General features: G+C 32.9%; 1 protein-coding gene across 1 annotated transcript; it reads right to left on the minus strand.

Annotated features, from left to right (window-relative positions):
- Positions 1 to 454: 454 nt before the first annotated feature.
- Positions 455 to 1,999, minus strand: LOC131443862 (mitoregulin-like). The gene is made up of 2 exons (XM_058613904.1): positions 1,760 to 1,999; positions 455 to 747 (listed from the first exon to the last, which is right to left on the minus strand). Exon 1 carries the CDS (start codon positions 1,931 to 1,933, stop codon positions 1,763 to 1,765), a length of 171 nt encoding a protein of 56 aa, XP_058469887.1. The 5' UTR covers positions 1,934 to 1,999; the 3' UTR covers positions 455 to 747; positions 1,760 to 1,762.
- Positions 2,000 to 15,561: the final 13,562 nt, after the last annotated feature.

Genomic DNA, 15,561 nt, shown 5'->3' on the forward strand with positions numbered 1-15,561 from the left:
ATTAATCAGGATGATTGTGTTTCTTAGTTGCAGTGATATTACCAAAGTACACTGTGGCTCTGAAACTTTTATTTTTGAACATGTCATGTTTGGATGATGTAGTTTTACATTGATGGAAATATTATAAATATGCTGCTTTTCCTGATACACTTTAATGCCTTAATCTGATGCAGAAATTACATATGAGCATTTGTGACGATCAACACTATGGCTGTGATTCTCACTTTAATCCAGCAGATGGAGCCCACGCTCTAAGTAAACCCTTAAAAAGTTTGAAATTAAGCTTTCAATATTAATGAAATCTATGAAGAGTCTCATGTTGAATTCCGCCTTTGACCGAGACTATTAGCAAGGTTAACAACAGTTACAAGAAAGTCTAAATCTAGATCTGTATCACCACCAAAATTGAATCATCTCATCAAAATCAGAAAAAAACACAAATGCCAGCAAAACGTGAAAAACATCAATCATTTATTTGACCACATTATAAAAAGATGAACACCAAACAACAGGTTGTGATGTAAACAAACAGCAGACAAAGTGGCCACGTTCATAACAGTGCTGTAAAGGAGACAGCCTGCTGGGTAGTGTGTGGAGTATGGCTGTTTTTCCAAATGTTTCCAAGTCTTTGTCAGAAGAATGCAGACAGGAGAGGACACAGGTATGTCACGATGATGACACTTCTCCACAACAGAACATCCAGAATCCAGCAACCTCAGTAGTTATCCAAACCACAGAGTTCCAGCTCTGGCAGAAAAAAAATAAATAAAAAATCACACAGGTAAATGATTACAAGTGAAATTATTTGTAAATTAAACCATAACTGAGACAATATCAAGTTTAACAGACATGTACTTTAGAGTTGCACTATAGAGTATATTCACTGTGATAATAATGTGCAAAATACACATTTCAAATGACATAAATGTAGATTGTTATCAATTTAAGACCCCTTCCGTCATATTTTAATTCAGTGACTGTGTCAGACGGAGTCTGTGGTCCGGTCATACAGGAAGTACTGAACTAATCTTTTTTAATTAACTGATTGATTTAAGGGCTGCTTTGCTCGTCACTGCCGTGTATAAGACGGCATCACGGCCCATGTTGAGGTAGTACCTTTTACTAACAGAAAACAATGTGGTTAGCGAGTTAGTAGAGTAGAGTAGAGTAGAGCCAAGTAGTGCTAGAACTGTATAAAGGAAAGGAGCCATTAATGCTTCACTTTGACTATGAAATGGCAAATTAACACCAGGCCACTTTGTGATTTTAGAGTCCTTTACATCTGGTTTGGTGTAAATAGCACAACTATATTTAATGTAATTTATAGTGTAGTTACATGTATATCAATAACAGTGAAGTACAGACTACTCTTAAATGGTGGGAGGGAGACCCCTTATCAAATTCTGCTTAGGGCCCCATAAAGCACTGCACCCGCACCGGCACCGGCACTGCTCCTAGTCCACTTCAACCTCATCTAAAAAACTCGTAAACGATTTTTTAAGTAGCTGGAAAATGTTTGAGTTTGTTGTTGGGACGACATTAATTTCTTCCAGTGTTTGCTTAGCAGTGGAGCGAGCCAAAGCAGAAACTGACACTATACGGTATATTTGATTATTTATCGCATCTTATATCGTCATTAAAGCGTGTTTTTTGTTTGTTTTTTAATGTCGTGCAGCGCTAACTCTGCTACACATTCACCATATAAACATAGCCCTGATTTACAGGCATACATTTGTAGCTAAACAAACTTCCCACGAACCATTCACGCTAAATCCAGCTTCTTCTGCGTCTCTGACAGTTTGTCCTGCAGTCGTTTCTTCCTCCAGTCCAGAAACTTCCTTCTCATCCTGTTGGCCTGCCAGCCCGCCAAGAAACCGGCGGCGAAAGAGACCACGACGGCCACCTGCAGTGTCCTCTCCGACACTTCTGCCATGTTCACCTCTGTCTGACAGCTGCACACCGTGTAGGAATCGTGGTGGTTGCTTGGCTCAAACAGGAAGTAAAATACACACGTCTCGCGTTACTACAGCGACGTTAATCTCGCGGTCCCTGAGTTGTTCTTGTAGTCTGGCCTCAACATGACAAACAGTCTCTTATAGAAGCTTAACCTTTGTAGTATATTTGCTACATTCCAGGAATAAATGCGTCCACTTTCACAAAATGCAGTAAAGCATGTATCCCCACCATTTAATATCATGTAGTAATGAAAACATGACCCATGACCTCCTCTTACACACTATATAAAACTAAATATTCATTAGTGTTTTTTTTAATTGTAATAAGACATTCAGTTGTAATTATCCCACTACGTGTGTGTGTGTGTGTGTGTGTGTGTGTGCATGTGTGTATGTATATGAACTTTTGTAGGTTTAATTACAGTTCTCCATGCCATTATTTACTAATAATAATAATAATTATGTGCAATTTCATAATGACCTTCATTAATTTTGATATCATGATGGAAAATTGTGTTATAATTTTGAACTCATATTGCCCACTTGCAACTAAACGGTTGTTGTATTTTTATTCCCACAGACCAGACTTGCCCCCATCTTATTTTAGTTTGAGACCTCCATTGTGGAGAAACTCATTTACAAATGAGTCCTTCATTAGACCAACAGGGGAAATTCCTTCTCTATATTTAACTCATCCTCTACTAGAAACATTCTGAGAAAAAGGCAATCAGAGATAGCAGACTTCACCACATTAAGGCAACAAGCCTCTGCCCGCCTCTGTTGGTCATATTGGCAAGGTCAGAAACACAAACAGACAGACAGACAAGCAGACAGACACACAGAGCCACTAAAAACAATAATTCACCCCCACTCTATGAGGCGAAGTAACTATAACATTTTTGGTGACTTTTTGGATGACATACTAAAGTATGAATATTTTGGCACATTTTGGACCACATACTAACCTATGACTTTTTTGTCAAAATTTGGACGATATGCTATAGTATGACTTTTTTGTCAAATTTTGGAAGACATACTAACCTATGACTTTTTTGTCAAATTTTGGACGACATACTATAGTATGACTTTTTTGTCAAATTGTGGACGACATACTAACCTATGACCTTTTTGTCAAATTTTGGACGACATGCTATAGTATGACTTTTTTGTCAAATTTTGGACGACATACTAACCTATGACTTTTTTGTCACATTTTGGACAACATACTATAGTATGACTTTTTTGTCACATTTTGGACGACATACTAACCTATGACTTTTTTGTCACATTTTGGACGACATACTTACCTATGACTTTTTTGTCAAATTTTCAACGACATACTAACCTATGACTCTTTTGTCAAATTTTGGATGACATACTATAGTATGATTTTTTTCTCAAATTCTGGACGACATAGTATGGTATGACTTTTTTGTCAAATTTTGGACGACAACCTAACCTATGACTTTTTGCACATTTTGGACGACATACTAACCTATGACTTTTTTGTCAAATTTTGGACGACATACTAACCTATGACTTTTTTGTCAAAATTTTGGACGACATGCTATAGTATGACTTTTTTTGTCAAATTTTGGACGACGTGCTATAGTATGACTTTTTTGTCACATTTTGGAGAACATACTATACTATGACTTTTGTCACATTTTAGACGACAAGCTATAGTATGACTTTTGTCACATTTTAGACGACAAGCTATAGTATGACTTTTTTGTCAAATTTTGGACGACATGCTATAGTGTGACTTTTTTGTCAAATTTTGGACGACATGCTATAGTGTGACTTTTTTGTCAAATTTTGGACGACATGCTATAGTATGACTTTTTTGTCACATTTGGGATGACATGCTAACCTTTGACTTTTTTGTCAAATTTTCAACGACATACTAAACTATGACTCTTTTGTCAAATTTTGGACGACATACTATAGTATGACTTTTTTGTCAAATTTTCAACGACATACTAAACTATGACTCTTTTGTCAAATTTTGGACGACATACTATAGTATGACTTTTTTGTCAAATTTTGGATGACATACTATGGTATGATTTTTTTGTCAAATTTTTGGCGACAAACCATACTATGATTTTTTTGTCAAATTTTGGACGACGTACTATAGTATGACTTTTTTGTCAAATTTTGGACGACATACTATTGTATGACTTTTTTGTCACATTTTGGACGACAAACCATACTATGATATTTTTGTCAAATTTTGGACGACGTACTATATAGTATGACTTTTTTGTCACATTTGGGACGACATGCTTACCTATGACTTTTTTGTCACATTTTGGACGACATACTAACCTTTGACTTTTTGTCAAATTTTCAACGACATACTAAACTATGACCCTTTTGTCAAATTTTGGACGACATACTATAGTATGACTTTTTTGTCAAATTTTGGATGACATACTATGGTATGATTTTTTTGTCAAATTTTTGACGACAAACCATACTATGATTTTTTTGTCAAATTTTGGACGACATACTATAGTATGACTTTTTTGTCAAATTTTCAACGACATACTAAACTATGACTCTTTTGTCAAATTTTGGACGACATACTATAGTATGACTTTTTTGTCAAATTTTCAACGACATACTAACCTTTGACTTTTTTGTCAAATTTTGGACGACATACTATGGTATGACTTTTTTGTCAAATTTTGGACGACATACTAACCTATGACTTTTTTGTCACATTTTGGACGACATACTAACCTATGACTTTTTGTAAAATTTTGGACGACATACTATACTATGATTTTTTTGTCAAATTTTGGACGACATACTATAATATGACTTTTTGTCAAATTTTGGACGACATACTTACCTATGACTTTTTTGTCAAATTTTGGACGACATACTATAATATGACTTTTTTGTCACATTTTGGACGACATGCTATAGTATGACCTTTTTTTGTCAAATTTTGGAAAACATACTAACCTATAACTTTTTTGCCAAATTTTGGACGACATACTAACCCATGACTTTTTTGTCACATTTTGGACGACATACTAACCTATGACTTTTGTGTCACATTTCGGACGACATACTATAATATTACTTTTTTGTCAAATTTTGGACAACATACTAACCTATGACTTTTTTGTCACATTTCGGACGACATACTATGGTATGACTTTTTTGTCAAATTTTGGACAACATACTATAGCATGACTTTTTTGTCAAATTTTGGACGACACTATAATATGACTTTTTGTCTAATTTTGGACGACATACTAACCGATGACTTTTTTGTCACATTTTGGATGACATACTAACCGATGACTTTTTTTGTCACATTTTGGATGATATACTAACCTATGACTTTTTTGGACAACATACTATTATGACTTTTTTGTCAAATTTTGGACAACATACTATAATATGACTTTTTTGTCAAATTTTGGACAACATTCTAACCTATGCCTTTTTTGTCAAATTTTGGACGACATGCTATAGTATGACCTTTTTTTGTCAAATTTTGGAAAACATACTAACCTATGACTTAAATGTCACATTTTGGACAATATGCTATAGTCTGACTTTTTTGTCAAATTTTGGACGACATGCTATAGTATGACCTTTTTTTGTCAAATTTTGGACGACATGCTATAGTATGACCTTTTTTTGTCAAATTTTGGAAAACATACTAACCTATGACTTTTATGTCACATTTTGGACGACATGCTATAGTATGACTTTTTTGTCAAATTTTGGACGACATGCTAACCTATGACTTTTTTGTCACATTTTGGACGACATGCTATAGTATGACCTTTTTTTGTCAAATTTTGGAAAACATACTAACCTATAACTTTTTTGCCAAATTTTGGACGACATACTAACCTATGACTTTTTTGTCACATTTTGGACGACATACTATACTATGACTTTTTTGTCAAATTTTGGACGACATACTATGGTATGACTTTTTTCTCAAATTTTGGACGACAACCTAACCTATGACTTTTTGTCACATTTTGGACGACATACTATGGTATGACTTTTTTGTCAAATTTTGGAAGACAACCTAACCTATGACTTTTTGTCACATTTTGGACGACATACTAACCTATGACTTTTTTGTCAAATTTTGGACGACATACTAACCTATGACTTTTTTGTCGAATTTTGGACAACATGCTATAGTATGACTTTTTTGTCAAATTTTGGACGACATGCTATAGTATGACTTTTTTGTCAAATTTTGGAGAACATACTAACCTATGACTTTTATGTCACATTTTAGACGACAAGCTATAGTATGACTTTTTTGTCAAATTTTGGACGACATGCTATAGTGTGACTTTTTTGTCAAATTTTGGACGACATGCTATAGTGTGACTTTTTTGTCAAATTTTGGACGACATGCTATAGTATGACTTTTTTGTCACATTTTGGACGACATACTAACCTATGACTTTTTTGTCACATTTTGGACGACATGCTTACCTATGACTTTTTTGTCAAATTTTCAACGACATACTAACCTTTGACTTTTTTGTCAAATTTTGGACAACATTCTAACCTATGACTTTTTTGTCACATTTTGGACAAAATACTAAACTATGACATATTTTGGGCTTTTAATGCATTTAATTGATAGTACAGTGAGAGACAGGAAATGGGGAGGCAGAGAGGTGCAATGACATTTAGGAAAGGACTGTCCTATGCGGGATTCGAACCGGGGCCGCCTGCATATAAAACTGTAATCTAAACATAGCGTGGCAGCTCTACCAAGTGAGCTAAACGCTGCACCACCTTTATGACATTTTGGTCACATTTTGGACCACAAACTAACCTATGACCTTTTTGTCAAATTTTGGACGACATACTAACCTATGACTTTTTTGTCAAATTTTGGACGACATACTAACCTATGACTTTTTTGTCAAATTTTGGACGACATACTATAATATGACTTTTTTTGTCAAATTTTGGACAACATACTAACCTTTGACTTTTTTGTCACATTTTGGACGACATACTAACCTATGAATTTTTTTCACAAATTTTGGACAACATACTAACCTATGACTTATTTTGTCACATTTTGGACGACAACCTAACCTATGACTTTTTGTCACATTTTGGACGACATACTAACCTATGACTTTTTTGTCAAATTTTGGAGAACATACTAACCTATGACTCATGTCACATTTTAGACGACAAGCTATAGTATGACTTTTTTGTCAAATTTTGGACGACATGCTATAGTGTGACTTTTTTGTCAAATTTTGGACGACATGCTATAGTGTGACTTTTTTGTCAAATTTTGGACGACATACTAACCTTTGACTTTTTTGTCAAATTTTCGACGACATACTAACCTATGACTCTTTTGTCAAATTTTGGATGAAATACTATAGCATGACTTTTTTGTCAAATTTTGGACGACATACTATACTATGACTTTTTTGTCAAATTTTGGACGACATACTATGGTATGACTTTTTTGTCAAATTTTGGACGACATACTAACCTATGACTTTTTTGTCACATTTTGGACGACATACTAACCTATGACTTTTTTGTCAAATTTTGGACGACATACTAACCTATGACTTTTTTGTCAAATTTTGGACGACATACTATAATATGACTTTTTTGTCAAATTTTGGACGACATACTATACTATGATTTTTTTGTCAAATTTTGGACGACATACTATAATATGACTTTTTGTCAAATTTTGGACGACATACTTACCTATGACTTTTTTGTCAAATTTTGGACAACATTCTAACCTATGCCTTTTTTGTCAAATTTTGGACGACATGCTATAGTATGACCTTTTTTTGTCAAATTTTGGAAAACATACTAACCTATGACTTAAATGTCACATTTTGGACAATATGCTATAGTCTGACTTTTTTGTCAAATTTTGGACGACATGCTATAGTATGACCTTTTTTTGTCAAATTTTGGACGACATGCTATAGTATGACCTTTTTTTGTCAAATTTTGGAAAACATACTAACCTATGACTTTTATGTCACATTTTGGACGACATGCTATAGTATGACTTTTTTGTCAAATTTTGGACGACATGCTACCCTATGACTTTTTTGTCACATTTTGGACGACATGCTATAGTATGACCTTTTTTTGTCAAATTTTGGAAAACATACTAACCTATAACTTTTTTGTCAAATTTTGGACGACATACTAACCTATGACTTTTTTGTCAAATTTTGGACGACATACTATACTATGACTTTTTTGTCAAATTTTGGATGACATACTAACCTATGACTTTTTTCTCAAATTCTGGACGACATACTATGGTATGACTTTTTTGTCAAATTTTGGACGACAACCTAACCTATGACTTTTTTGTCAAATTTTGGAAGTCAACCTAACCTATGACTTTTTTGTCAAATTTTGGACGACATGCTATAGTATGACCTTTTTTTGTCAAATTTTGGAAAACATACTAACCTATAACTTTTTTGCCAAATTTTGGACGACATACTAACCTATGACTTTTTTGTCACATTTTGGACGACATACTATACTATGACTTTTTTGTCAAATTTTGGACGACATACTATGGTATGACTTTTTTCTCAAATTTTGGACGACAACCTAACCTATGACTTTTTGTCACATTTTGGACGACATACTATGGTATGACTTTTTTGTCAAATTTTGGAAGACAACCTAACCTATGACTTTTTGTCACATTTTGGACGACATACTAACCTATGACTTTTTTGTCAAATTTTGGACGACATACTAACCTATGACTTTTTTGTCGAATTTTGGACGACATGCTATAGTATGACTTTTTTGTCAAATTTTGGACGACATGCTATAGTATGACTTTTTTGTCAAATTTTGGAGAACATACTAACCTATGACTTTTATGTCACATTTTAGACGACAAGCTATAGTATGACTTTTTTGTCAAATTTTGGACGACATGCTATAGTGTGACTTTTTTGTCAAATTTTGGACGACATGCTATAGTGTGACTTTTTTGTCAAATTTTGGACGACATGCTATAGTATGACTTTTTTGTCACATTTTGGACGACATACTAACCTATGACTTTTTTGTCACATTTTGGACGACATGCTTACCTATGACTTTTTTGTCAAATTTTCAACGACATACTAACCTTTGACTTTTTTGTCAAATTTTGGACGACATTCTAACCTATGACTTTTTTGTCACATTTTGGACAAAATACTAAACTATGACATATTTTGGGCTTTTAATGCATTTAATTGATAGTACAGTGAGAGACAGGAAATGGGGAGGCAGAGAGGTGCAATGACATTTAGGAAAGGACTGTCCTATGCGGGATTCGAACCGGGGCCGCCTGCATATAAAACTGTAATCTAAACATAGGGTGGCAGCTCTACCAAGTGAGCTAAACGCTGCACCATCTTTATAGCATTTTGGTCACATTTTGGACCACATACTAACCTATGACTCTTTTGTCAAATTTTGGATGACATACTATAGTATGATTTTTTTGTCAAATTTTGGACGACATACTATACTATGACTTTTTTGTCAAATTTTGGACGACATACTATGGTATGACTTTTTTGTCACATTTTGGACGACATACTAACCTATGACTTTTTTGTCAAATTTTGGACAACATACTAACCTATGACTTTTTTGTCAAATTTTGGACGACATACTATAATATGACTTTTTTGTCAAATTTTGGACAACATACTAACCTATGACTTTTTTGTCACATTTTGGACGACATACTAACCGATGACTTTTTTGTTAAATTTTGGACGAGATACTATAATATGACTTTTTTGTCAAATTTTCAACGACATACTAACCTTTGACTTTTTTGTCACATTTTCGACGACATACTAACCTATGACTCTTTTGTCAAATTTTGGATGACATACTATAGTATGATTTTTTTGTCAAATTTTGGACGACATACTATACTATGACTTTTTTGTCAAATTTTGGACGACATACTATGGTATGACTTTTTTGTCAAATTTTGGACGACATACTAACCTATGACTTTTTTGTCAAATTTTGGACGACATACTAACCTATGACTTTTTTGTCAAATTTTGGAAGACATACTATAATATGACTTTTTTGTCAAATTTTGGAGAACATACTAACCTATGACTTTTTTGTAACATTTTGGACGACAAGCTATAGTATGACTTTTTTGTCAAATTTTGGACGACATGCTATAGTGTGACTTTTTTGTCAAATTTTGGACGACATGCTATAGTGTGACTTTTTTGTCAAATTTTGGACGACATGCTATAGTATGACTTTTTTGTCAAATTTTCGACGACATACTAACCTATGACTCTTTTGTCAAATTTTGGATGAAATACTATAGCATGACTTTTTTGTCAAATTTTGGACGACATACTATACTATGACTTTTTTGTCAAATTTTGGACGACATACTATGGTATGACTTTTTTGTCAAATTTTGGACGACATACTAACCTATGACTTTTTTGTCACATTTTGGACGACATACTAACCTATGACTTTTTTGTCAAATTTTGGACGACATACTAACCTATGACTTTTTTGTCAAATTTTGGACGACATACTATAATATGACTTTTTTGTCAAATTTTGGACGACATACTATACTATGATTTTTTTGTCAAATTTTGGACGACATACTATAATATGACTTTTTGTCAAATTTTGGACGACATACTTACCTATGACTTTTTTGTCAAATTTTGGACAACATTCTAACCTATGCCTTTTTTGTCAAATTTTGGACGACATGCTATAGTATGACCTTTTTTTGTCAAATTTTGGAAAACATACTAACCTATGACTTAAATGTCACATTTTGGACAATATGCTATAGTCTGACTTTTTTGTCAAATTTTGGACGACATGCTATAGTATGACCTTTTTTTGTCAAATTTTGGACGACATGCTATAGTATGACCTTTTTTTGTCAAATTTTGGAAAACATACTAACCTATGACTTTTATGTCACATTTTGGACGACATGCTATAGTATGACTTTTTTGTCAAATTTTGGACGACATGCTACCCTATGACTTTTTTGTCACATTTTGGACGACATGCTATAGTATGACCTTTTTTTGTCAAATTTTGGAAAACATACTAACCTATAACTTTTTTGTCAAATTTTGGACGACATACTAACCTATGACTTTTTTGTCAAATTTTGGACGACATACTATACTATGACTTTTTTGTCAAATTTTGGATGACATACTAACCTATGACTTTTTTCTCAAATTCTGGACGACATACTATGGTATGACTTTTTTGTCAAATTTTGGACGACAACCTAACCTATGACTTTTTTGTCAAATTTTGGAAGTCAACCTAACCTATGACTTTTTTGTCAAATTTTGGACGACATGCTATAGTATGACCTTTTTTTGTCAAATTTTGGAAAACATACTAACCTATAACTTTTTTGCCAAATTTTGGACGACATACTAACCTATGACTTTTTTGTCACATTTTAGACGACATACTATACTATGACTTTTTTGTCAAATTTTGGACGACATACTATGGTATGACTTTTTTCTCAAATTTTGGACGACAACCTAACCTATGACTTTTTGTCACATTTTGGACGACATACTATGGTATGACTTTTTTGTCAAATTTTGGAAGACAACCTAACCTATGACTTTTTGTCACATTTTGGACGACATACTAACCTATGACTTTTTTGTCAAATTTTGGACGACATACTAACCTATGACTTTTTTGTCGAATTTTGGACGACATGCTATAGTATGACTTTTTTGTCAAATTTTGGACGACATGCTATAGTATGACTTTTTTGTCAAATTTTGGAGAACATACTAACCTATGACTTTTATGTCACATTTTAGACGACAAGCTATAGTATGACTTTTTTGTCAAATTTTGGACGACATGCTATAGTGTGACTTTTTTGTCAAATTTTGGACGACATGCTATAGTGTGACTTTTTTGTCAAATTTTGGACGACATGCTATAGTATGACTTTTTTGTCACATTTTGGACGACATACTAACCTATGACTTTTTTGTCACATTTTGGACGACATGCTTACCTATGACTTTTTTGTCAAATTTTCAACGACATACTAACCTTTGACTTTTTTGTCAAATTTTGGACGACATTCTAACCTATGACTTTTTTGTCACATTTTGGACAAAATACTAAACTATGACATATTTTGGGCTTTTAATGCATTTAATTGATAGTACAGTGAGAGACAGGAAATGGGGAGGCAGAGAGGTGCAATGACATTTAGGAAAGGACTGTCCTATGCGGGATTCGAACCGGGGCCGCCTGCATATAAAACTGTAATCTAAACATAGGGTGGCAGCTCTACCAAGTGAGCTAAACGCTGCACCACCTTTATAGCATTTTGGTCACATTTTGGACCACAAACTAACCTATGACCTTTTTGTCAAATTTTGGACGACATACTATACTATGACTTTTTTGTCAAATTTTGGACGACATACTATGGTATGACTTTTTTGTCACATTTTGGACGACATACTAACCTATGACTTTTTTGTCAAATTTTGGACAACATACTAACCTATGACTTTTTTGTCAAATTTTGGACGACATACTATAATATGACTTTTTTGTCAAATTTTGGACAACATACTAACCTATGACTTTTTTGTCACATTTTGGACGACATACTAACCGATGACTTTTTTGTTAAATTTTGGACGAGATACTATAATATGACTTTTTTGTCAAATTTTCAACGACATACTAACCTTTGACTTTTTTGTCACATTTTCGACGACATACTAACCTATGACTCTTTTGTCAAATTTTGGATGACATACTATAGTATGATTTTTTTGTCAAATTTTGGACGACATACTATACTATGACTTTTTTGTCAAATTTTGGACGACATACTATGGTATGACTTTTTTGTCAAATTTTGGACGACATACTAACCTATGACTTTTTTGTCAAATTTTGGACGACATACTAACCTATGACTTTTTTGTCAAATTTTGGAAGACATACTATAATATGACTTTTTTGTCAAATTTTGGAGAACATACTAACCTATGACTTTTTTGTAACATTTTGGACGACATACTAACCTATGACTTTTTTGTAAAATTTTGGACGACATACTTACCTATGACTTTTTTGTCAAATTTTGGACAACATACTAACCTATGACTTTTTTGTCAAATTTTGGACGACATACTATACTATGACTTTTTTGTCAAATTTTGGAGAACATGCTATAGTATGACTTTTTTGTCAAATTTTGGACGACATACTAACCTATGACTTTTTTGTCAAATTTTGGAAGACATACTATAATATGACTTTTTTGTCAAATTTTGGACAACATACTAACCTATGACTTTTTTGTAACATTTTGGACGACATACTAACCTATGACTTTTTTGTTAAATTTTGGACGACATACTTACCTATGACTTTTTTGTCAAATTTTGGACAACATACTAACCTATGACTTTTATGTCACATTTTAGACGACAAGCTATAGTATGACTTTTTTGTCAAATTTTGGACGACATGCTATAGTGTGACTTTTTTATCAAATTTTGGACGACATACTATACTATGACTTTTTTGTCAAATTTTGGACGACATACTATAGAATGCCTGTTTTATCAAATTTTGGACGACATACTAACCTATGACTTTTTTGTCACATTTTGGACGACATACTAACCTATGACTTTTTTGTCAAATTCTGGACGACATACTATGGTATGACTTTTTTGTCACATTTTGGACGACATACTAACCTATGACTTTTTTGTCAAATTTTGGACGACATACTAACCTATGACTTTTTTGTCAAATTTTGGACGACATACTATAATATGACTTTTTTGTCAAATTTTGGACGACATACTTACCTATGACTTTTTTGTCAAATTTTCAACGACATACTAACCTTTGACTTTTTTGTCAAATTTTTGACGACATACGATGGTATGACTTTTTTGTCAAATTTTGGACGACAACCTAACCTATGACTTTTTGTCACATTTTGGACCACATACTAACCTATGACTTTTTTGTCACATTTTGGACCACATACTAACCTATGACTTTTTTGTCAAATTTTGGACGACATGCTATAGTATGACTTTTTTGTCACATTTTGGACGACATACTAACCTATGACTTTTTTGTCAAATTTTGGACGACATACTAACCTATGACTTTTTTGTCAAATTTTGGACGACATACTAACCTATGACTTTTTTGTCAAATTTTGGACGACATGCTATAGTATGACTTTTTTGTCACATTTTGGACGACATACTAACCTATGACTTTTTTGTCACATTTTGGACGACATACTAACCTATGAATTTTTTTGTCAAATTTTGGATGACATACTAACCTCTGACTTTTTTGTCACGTTTTGGACGACATACTATATAGTATGACTTTTTTGTCACATTTTGCACGACATACTAACCTCTGACTTTTTTGTCACGTTTTGGACGACATACTATATAGTATGACTTTTTTGTCACATTTTGCACGACATACTAACCTATGACTTTTTTTTGTCAAATTTTGGATGACATACTATAGCATGACTTTTTTGTCAAATTTTGGACGACATACTATAGCATGACTTTTTTGTCAAATTTTGGGCAATATACTATACTATGATTTTTTTGTCAAATTTTGGACGACATACTATAATATGACTTTTTGGATGATATACTAACCTATGACTTTTTTGTCAAATTTTGGACGACATGCTATAGTATGACTTTTTTGTCAAATTTTGGACGACATACTATAGCATGACTTTTTTGTAAAATTTTGGACGACATACTATACTATGATTTTTTTGTCAAATTTTGGACGACATACTATAATATGACTTTTTGTCAAATTTTGGACGACATACTATAGCATGACTTTTTTGTAAAATTTTGGACGACATACTATACTATGATTTTTTTGTCAAATTTTGGACGACATACTATAGCATGACTTTTTTGTCAAATTTTGGGCAATATACTATACTATGATTTTTTTGTCAAATTTTGGACGACATACTATAATATGACTTTTTGGATGATATACTAACCTATGACTTTTTTGTCAAATTTTGGACGACATGCTATAGTATGACTTTTTTGTCAAATTTTGGACGACATACTATAGCATGACTTTTTTGTAAAATTTTGGACGACATACTTACCTATGACTTTTTTGTCAAATTTTGGACGACATACTATAATATGACTTTTTTGTCAAATTTTGGACGACATGCTATAGTATGACTTTTTTGTCAAATTTTGGACGACATACTATAGCATGACTTTTTTGTCAAATTTTGGACGACATACTATAATATGACTTTTTTGTCAAATTTTGGACGACATACTAACCTATGACTTTTTTGTAAAATTTTGGACAACATACTATACTATGATTTTTTTGTCAAATTTTGGACGACATACTATAATATGACTTTTGTCAAATTTTGGACGACATACTTACCTATGACTTTTTTGTCAAATTTTGGACGACATACTATAATATGACTTTTTTGTCACAT

This window comes from Solea solea, chromosome 17, assembly GCF_958295425.1.
Source record: "Solea solea chromosome 17, fSolSol10.1, whole genome shotgun sequence".
Classification (NCBI taxonomy): Eukaryota; Metazoa; Chordata; class Actinopteri; order Pleuronectiformes; family Soleidae; genus Solea; species Solea solea.